We start from the raw sequence: 9,109 nt of genomic DNA, 5'->3' as shown, positions 1-9,109 counted from the left end.
CCTAGCAACCACTTAGAACAACCAAGCAACCGCCCAGAACTCCCTATCAATCACCCAGAAATCCCAAGCAATCGCCCAGAACTACCTAGCAGCCATCTAGAATAAACTAACAACAAGATGGTGGGTTTTGCATAATGTAAAATACAAATGTAAAAATAAATAAAAATCTTGTCTACATCTCAAACTCTCTGCAACTGACATAAAATACAGTTTGAAGCATCAGTTATTACCTACTAGCATTCTCTTTAGGAAGTTTATTATATAACACATGTAAATCAGTTTACAAACAGGAGTTAAAGAAACACAATTTCAGCATTTTTCTGTATCGGTGACCTAATATACCAATTACAGGAACATCTCTGTGAGTGATCATGATTCAAACATCACATCAATCAATTGATCAGTTGGTTTCAGCTACTGTCCTCAACATTAAAACTTGCCAACATTCACTGATCTACGACCAGCCACACCGACAAAGCTGAGGTCAAACAAAGACAATGAAAGTTTTCCAAGGTCTACAGCCAAACAACATTTGTGTGTGTGGTCTTAAGGGTCTTACTAGAACCAAAAGGCTTTACAAATTTTATAGAGACGATAGTCATAAACGGCCGTGTGGAAATGTCTTTTACAGCAGCTATAAAAGAGCGGAGGCTCGTCCGCTCATCCTAAGAGGCTACTAATCGATCAATAAACATTAGCAGTGGCAAATTCACCATCCCAGTGGAGAATAACACAGACAGACGACTGAAGACAAGCAACAGGTCCTGCTGCCACCAGTCCGGTACGGTTCACATAAGGTTAATTTGGTGAGATTGAAAAGAATTATTAACAAGTATGTGAAATGGCATGTGAACAGATCTAACTGTAAATGGATTTGAAGAATCTAATGTAAATGTTTGTGTCCTCAACCAAATGCTTTGTACAATCAAGACATGAGGGAGCCATAAGTTGGTGTGCCGAATTTGTTGAATGTTCATTCCCAATGGCATATACCTCTGCTGTCTGTTTTCACTGTAGTGCTCTGACCAATCAGAGAGTCTGAACCAGCACAGGGAAGAGCAGGGACAAGTGTTCAGCTCCTTTGATGGGGAGTTTATGTGTGGTGTAATAGTGGATCACTTCAGGGATGGTGTCAAACGGAGGGCTGTTCTGGCCCAGGATATAGCGGCCATCTTTGCACTGGCTGAACTTCATGTGCATGAAACCTTGGCAGCTCCTGAAAAAGAACATACAAAACCACTATTATTCTTTGGGCATGTTGAGCAACAAAATAAACCTGAAAATGCTTTCAACAAAACAAACACCACTTGTACCATCGTATTATACCATCGTTGAACCATAGTGCCATAGGTTTGTGTCATATGTTAAAATCCATATATTCCAATCTTTTATCCTGACTTGACAGCTTTAATATAACATGATCCCTAGGTGGGCCTGTGAATCTCGTATATAGGTCACTGGTGAACAAAAGACTACCCACAATAAATAGGACAATCTGAGTAATGTATAAAGTCGGGTGCACACTGTGCAGTTTTGGCCACGATGTGGCCGTCTTAGACAAATTTTGCAAATCCTAAAAGATTCCTCTGATCCAAGGCTAAAATCTGAAGTCTTTGATCGTTAGTTCGACATTCCTGAAGTGTGACTTCTCCTATGACGACCGTCAAATTGTCTTCGTTTATCAAGACAAGCCATGATTAACGTTAGAGTATTCTTTTGTATCCACCATTTAAATCCCGCGTGTAATGCAGCTCACATCACCGAACGTGCCGTTGATTGATGATGTAAAACTCCGGACAAGTTTACTTGCATGCATCCGTTTTTAACGTGTCTTGACTGTCGTACAGTCTGAGATTAATGACAACTGAGATGTTACAGTGTGAAATGGCTTACAGCGATGATCATGTTCGTTCAGTCTGACGAGCAACAATCGTAAAGGACTATTGTAAATCGCACAGTGTGCACCCGGCTTAAGAATATAATAACTTCAGCACGGCCCGATGTTAACATTATTCTAGACCTCCCCTTTAAGACAGTCCGAACTGCTGGATTTCTATGTATAGAAACAGGAAGTGATTGGTTTGTTTGAGGCTGTCATTATACTGTACTATACAATTCACTTTAATAAGAGTGAATAAAAACACAAGGAGGCTGAGAGTATCTTTCTCACCCTTTTAAAAATCAAGCTAGCGCTGAAGCAGCACATTAAAATTCAAGACTTAACATGTTCAAGGAGCTTGTCGTCTCCAAAAAGGTATTATCTACCAGGTACGTGACGAGCAGAGTCACTTATAGAAGGATCTGGGCTCAAGAAAAAGCCTGTGAATCCCAATGGCGGCTCGTTCAAAGCTCTTGGTGTTGAGCTGCTGTCACTTTGATTTGGATCAGACCTCAGAGGCCGCTGGCGTACAGCATTATGACATCAGACAGCGCTGTTCATTCATCCACTCCCACAGTTGTCAGATGCTGTCGTACGAATGCGGTTTGTAAAAATAAGATTTCATGTGAACAAAGTCTCAGCGTGTTGCTGAACGTGTTCTGGAGTGTTTTTGCCCATTACTTATGAAGTGTGCAGTTGTGCACTTGCATTACAAGGCGTGTGTGATTACGGAGTGTGTTCAGGTGTGTGAAAGGCCTCCCCGCTTGTGTCTGCGGCTTTCTGCGGGGTCATTCATATTCATTAATGCTGGCAGGAGCAGCTTTTGTGAACTGAAGAGCCGTTCACCTGCCTGATTACAGCTCGGGGAGAATAAAAGGAAAAGAAGAAAGAGGAGGGGAACCAGGGGCTCTGGATCAACACAGTAATTAGAGCTGCGAGATTTGACCAGATAAGCATTATCGCTCTAGCTGATAGCCAATCGAAAAGCACATCAGTGTGCAAATGAGGCAGGGGCTGTTTTGCAAAAGGAGAAAATTGAATCAAAAGAAAATTATGAGAAAAATAACAGTATGATAAAACAATAGAAAAACAAATATGTTTAAATGTGAGATAAGAGCAGATATATAGATAATTCAAGAAATACTATCCAACACTGATGGGAAAAAGACACATGAAAGCAGACAAAGTCTCCACAATTTTCTGATTGGCTAAAAAAAAGGTGATTATTAATAATTGTAGGCAAACAACAGTTAACAGTAATATCACATAAAATCACAAAATACTAGTTAGTTTAAACTTTAAAGCAATCAAAAATATGCTTAAAAACACCAATTTGAATCTAAAATGTGACTTTTTAATAAACAGCATGTTGTAAATTAAATTATAATATATAAATGAAGGAAATAAATATAAGGTCTGCATATATAAAAGACACAAATTAAAAAAATATATTATATTAAAGTGAATTATATTCATATATTGCATTGCAATTTCTTTGAAAAGATTAACTCTTGTAGGTGAGAATGAAGAACAAAAACAACTAAGATACAGACAACTAGACACAAATGAAGCAAAACACAAGGCAATTAGCTGGAATGGGGTAATGGGGATGAGATTTGCTCATTTCATTTAACGGTAATGGGGGGAATGGAGAAATAAAATGTGGCTGTGTTGGAGGGAGGCTGTACAGTACCTCAGAGAAAGGGAGTAGTCCAAGCGACTGGTCTCGCTGTTTCGCACCAAATAACTGCACTCCTTACAGAGGGTCAGTAGAGACTCAGCCTCTGAGCGCGACAGAGAGCCGTGATACCATCTGAAGGACAACATGATGTGATGTCAAAAACATGATATTTACACATCAAAAGCTATCCCGCAGTTTTGATTCTCACTTCAAAGGCAAAGAGGTTAGCAAATCATAACAAAAACTATTACCATATATAAGTCTTAAAATGGCTGTAATATGCTATTTTAAAGGTTCCTAATTTTGTTTTGGACGTCTCCTACAAAAGGTTTACATGCATCCAAGGTCAAAATACACTTACATTTTCCCATAATATACAGTGCAGCTACTCTGCTCTGATTGGTCAGATGGCCTAGTCTGTTGTGATTGGTCTACTCTTCTTGGCTCTGATTGGTCAGATGGCCCAGTCTGTTGTGATTGGTCTACTCTTCTTCTCTGATTGGTCAGATGACCCAGTCTGTTGTGATTGGTCTACTCTTCTTGGCTCTGATTGGTCAGACGGCCCAGCCTGTAGTGATTGGTCAGACGGCCCAGCCTGTAGTGATTAGTCTACTCTTCTTCTCTGATTGGTCAGATGGCCTAATCAGGGCTGGGTTCAGCCCCAACAAAAAGTTGCAAAGCGTTTTTTAAACGGAAACGGTGGTGCGTTGAACACCCTGTTCTGATGACGCAAGAGTTGCAACTATGGCAGCTGAGAAGGCCATTCTTTGTGTTCTTTTTGAAGAATTTTCAAAGCCTGATTAAATCGGTATAAATACATGTTTAATACTGCAAAATACGCTCGATGTTACAGTCACTGCCCTTGCTGTCCAGAATAAAAGAACATCACAATCGAGTGAAGGGATTTGTGGAAACTGCGGTTCCTAATTATTGTGATCCAACATTTACCTCGCATTTCATGATGAAAATATAAACATTTCATTAAGAAAATATAAACATTTCAGGTGAAGGATAATCCACTTCTTACCTCCGAGACTGTGTTATGATCTATGTTACCTTATTATTTTTATTGTGAGTATTAGGCATATCATTATTGCTGATCACTGTTGATATGCTATATTTTTATTATAAAACTCTTACGACAAACATGTCGTCTGATATCTTCAATTGTTGCGTATACCGAGCTGCGGCGGACACATTTGTAAACGACTTCACTTGGACCCATTGTGCGAGCTGTCTCTTTAATACCGCGTGGTTTATATACTGTACATGCTGCTGCTGCTGATTGGGCTGACATTTTTGACACACACCCACCAAACAAGAGAAAGCGCATCTCAAACCCCGTTGCACACCGTTTCCAGGAAACATGTCGTTCAACCTGGAAACCGTAGCAAAACGTTGCACACCGGTTTGAGCTTGAACGTGCCCCTGTTGTGATTGGTCTACTCTTCTCTGATTGGTCAGATGGCCCAGTCTGTTGTGATTGGTCTACTCTGCTCTGACTGGTCAGATGGCCCAGTCTGTTGTGATTGGTTTACTCTGCTCTGATTGGTCAGATGGTCCAGTCTGTTGTGATTGGTCTACTCTGCTCTGATTGGTCAGATGGCCCAGTCTATTGTGATAGGTCTACTCTGCTCTGATTGGTCAGATGGCCCAGTCTGTTGTGATTGGTCTACCGCTTACATCGCTTGTCGGAAAAGTAACTTCCATTACCATCTCTCAATTTCAGCTCCAGGGGCCTTATTTATAAACGTTGCGTACGCACAAAAGGCGGCGTACGCCACTCTCTACGCAATAATTGGTATTTATAAAAAGCAAACTTGACAGGAACACCGACGGCAGATGGAAGAAACACGTGAAAGTGTGTGCATCTGGCGCGTCAGTGTTCTCCTCCGCCTCAGTCACCACTCCACTTAATACAGTGCTATGCATAAGTTTAGACACCCATGCTAAAGTTGACTAAAAAGAGGAATAAAAAATCATCTTTTGGAAATTGAACTTAATGCCTTAATTTAAAAAATTAGGAAAAATCCAACCTTTAAGGACACCAATTTTCTTTGTGAATGAATAATGTATCGTAAATAAATAAATGTTCTTCCTTAAATACAGGGTGCATAAGTTTGGACACCCCTATGTTAAATTCCCATAGAGGCAGGCAGATTTTTATTTTTAAGTATTTTATTTTATTTTATTTTTAGGATACTATGCATCCTGATAAAGTTCCCTTGGCCTTTGGAATTAAAATAGCCCCACATCATCACATAGCCTTCACCATACCTAGAGATTGGCATGGGGTACTTTCCATAAGATCATCTCTCAATGCAAATTAAACTAGCTATTAGGCTAACTGAAATAAAACCATGCCAATCTCTAGGTATGGTGAAGGCTATGTGATGATGTGGGGCTATTTTAATTCCAAAGGCCAAGGGAACTTTATCAGGATGCATAGTATCCTGGATCCATGAAGTAACTGGCCTTTAAAAATAAAAATCTGCCTGCCTCTATGGGAATTTAACATTGGGGTGTCCAGACTTATGCACCCTGTATTTTAAGGGAGAACATTTATTTATTTACGATGCATTATTCATTCACAAAGAAAATTGGTGTCCTTAAAGGTTGGATTTTTCCTAATTTTTTTAATTAAGGCATTAAGTTCAGTTTCCAAAAGATGATTTTTTATTCCTCTTTTTAGTCAACTTTAGTATGGGTGTCTAAACTTATGCATAGCATTGTAGGGATTCCCCAATAATTGCTGCCAGTCTCTCATCAAGAGGGGTCAGCTCCGGTGTCCCCTTTCCCCCACCCGTGGCAGACACTCTGGCTATGGAGCGCTAGACGCTTTTTTGCATCGACTTTGATGTCCGACCATTTCTTTTTTATTTCGGCCACGGTCCGAGGTTGGGAGGCTGCAGCATTAACGGCGTCTGCAACTTTTTGCCACTCAAGTGCCTTTTTGGCATTAGTAATGGCCACACTGTGCCCTCCAAACAACATTTTACTCCTCTTTTCTACCTCGCCAACGATAATTTCTACTTCACATTGAGTGAAGTTACGTTTCTTGGTTTTCCTCTCTGTGTTTGCCATGATTTCGCAATCGATGAATATTAACTTGTGGGCGTTTCACGGACTATTTATGGGGAACTATGGGCGTGACATGAAGCCGCAAAAGCTGCGCTACATTTAGAATTGATTGTGATTTATTAAGGGAAAACTGCGTAGGATGTGCGTGCGCACGGTTTTATAAATCAGAATATTTCTGTGCGTACGCACGTCCTATGTTTCATCCGTACGCCATTTCTGACGCAAATCCTACGCAAATGAGGCCCCAGGTCTTCCTCAGTATTTTATACACAGTGATACAAACAGTAACAATGGTGTCAGTTGTACCATATCAATTCGAACTGGCAGTGCTGAAAACAGTCTTCTCTACATGTCGACAACACAAACCAAACTCTTCCAGGCTTCAGCTACAACTACAGTGTTTAAGGGCTGGTCAAAGTAGATGTTCGTGAGCAGCCAGTGAAAAGCATTATGCAATTATGCATTATGTGAAAAGCATCGGCTGGCATTATGCAAATTTGTTACAAACCTACATAGGTTTGAGCAGGAAGTAAGACTGGAATTATTGATGACTCGTTTCAGGCAGATCAGAATTGGTTCTTTCGTTTGGGAGAGAATACCTTTATTTATTGTGCACTTTGATCTTTCAGATTTTGCTGACTTTTAACATTCACAAAGAGGTTGTTTAATTCTAAGGGTCCACCTAAACTAAATTACCACTGCTTTTGGTGCAATACAAATGTGTGGATATGACACCTGTAAATATTTTGAGAAGTGAGCGTGTGTGTTTGTGACAGTCGTGGCATGTCCCCCGTGAGACCACAGCTGCTGTCTAACTGAGGTTGATGTGTCTGGGGGATTTTGTATCCTGAACAGCTGACTAATTCATAGCAATATTTTGGACGCACTTGACTGATCTTTCTAATGGAGTATCCATGCACACTGCAGTTATAAATCATATTCTCAGTCATAAAATGATAACACACTATGTTGACGCTCCCAAAGGCCCGAGAGTCACACTGTGAGACCATCATGCTAGTATCTTGAAAATGTCAAAACTGTAAATTCTGTCACCATTTACTCACCCTCAAAGCGTTCCAAACCCGTATGACATTTTATTTTGTCTGTGGAACCCAAAAGAAAATATTTTGAAAATGTCTCCCACTGGATCTCACGGTCTTTCATTGTGTGGACAAAAACGAAATATCTTCTTTCATGTTTTACAGAAGAATGAAAGTACGTACGTACAAGATTGGAATGACATGAGGGTCAGCAAATCACAAGATGCATTACAGGATAGCATTCTAATTGCAGATTTTTTTTTAGCTTAGCTGTCTCTTTTCCTCTCTAATTTTTTGTGGTTTGTGGCGGCGTGTTGGACGTACACTTGTTTCTCCAGGGGAAGGTTGGGATCCACTCTCTCCCCGATCGTGGAATGAGGATCGCTGGGCTTGCGTAGCTTCATGCTGCCTGTGGTCTGCAGAGGCCTGGAACACCTCAGGCGTTCTGTGGGAGAACAGGAACGGTCCCACTCTGCACCCTCAAACTGCACTGTATGAAGGACATGGCGAGAGAGACAAAAAGACTCAATTCAACATGAAACAGAAGTACAAAAGTGATTAAAGTTGTTTGAAAAATGAAAACACGGTAGGTTTTCTACCACCGAGTCCTAACCAGGAATGATGCAACAAACTGGCAATTGATAAAACTCTTTCATGTTAGTCTTAGTTTTATGCTTCAAATGATGTATGTGGTTTGTGGCGTAGTGTGGATACAACAGGATCAGCAAAAGACTTTAATCGGACAACTGTCATGTTGCAGAGTTGCGCCACCTATCGTGAAATGTGATTGGTCGTAAATCCTGTTCCATATATCAGATATTAAACAAATAAGCTTGTCGCATTATACCTGGCTAAAACGGTCAAAAAACAGGTGGATATGCAGAGCAGGAGGAGTCTAAACCAGGGCAACGAGGAGTAATAAAACAGGAGGGTTGTTGGAAATTAAGGAGTCACATTTATAACGTAAACGTGCCAGGGTTCAGCGCAAACAATACAATGTGAAAAGAGACCTGCTGATCCATAGAAGGGGTTAATCGAATTGAAGTTTGGATCAAACAATCAAACCAAGTGTGAACGCTAGGGATGCACAATTGATCGGTACCTTATTGGTAATCATCTGATTTTTTTTATCATTTAATTCTAAATGCTTATTTCTCGTATTTTCACATTTAGATTATCTTTGCCGCTCACTTCACAGCTGGCAAAATGGGTTTTCAATTAAACTTGCCAGTCTATACAGTAGAAAGGTGAAAAAATATTTGAAATCAGTGCTACCTGACAGAAAACAGAGAAAAAAGGCTGGTGTCTTCCCTTTTGCCAAATAGGTAGAAAAACTTCAACACCCATAATGCACTAGGCATGTTGCCATCCAAGGCCACTCCGACCAGTCGGCTATGGATACACTTGACCAGAGTCAAATACCACCTT

At 40.4% G+C, this 9,109-nt stretch overlaps 1 protein-coding gene across 1 annotated transcript in view; it reads right to left on the bottom strand.

Moving 5' to 3' along the window:
* Positions 1-228: 228 nt before the first annotated feature.
* The window catches only part of shdb (Src homology 2 domain containing transforming protein D, b), a 43,620-nt gene continuing 34,739 nt past the window's right edge, over positions 229-9,109 (bottom strand). The window contains exons 6-8 of the mRNA XM_084415658.1: positions 8,006-8,171; positions 3,573-3,692; positions 229-1,216 (exon numbers count right to left, since the gene is read on the bottom strand). Of these exons, the coding sequence (XP_084271784.1) occupies positions 1,030-1,216; positions 3,573-3,692; positions 8,006-8,171 (473 nt within the window). The 3' untranslated portion in view covers positions 229-1,029. The remainder of the gene's footprint in view (positions 1,217-3,572; positions 3,693-8,005; positions 8,172-9,109) is intronic.

This window comes from Rutilus rutilus, assembly GCF_951802725.1.
Source record: "Rutilus rutilus genome assembly, chromosome: 8".
In the NCBI taxonomy this organism is placed as follows: Eukaryota; Metazoa; Chordata; class Actinopteri; order Cypriniformes; family Leuciscidae; genus Rutilus; species Rutilus rutilus.
Note: the sequence above shows the minus strand (reverse complement) of the source record. Positions and strands in the feature narration are given on the sequence as shown.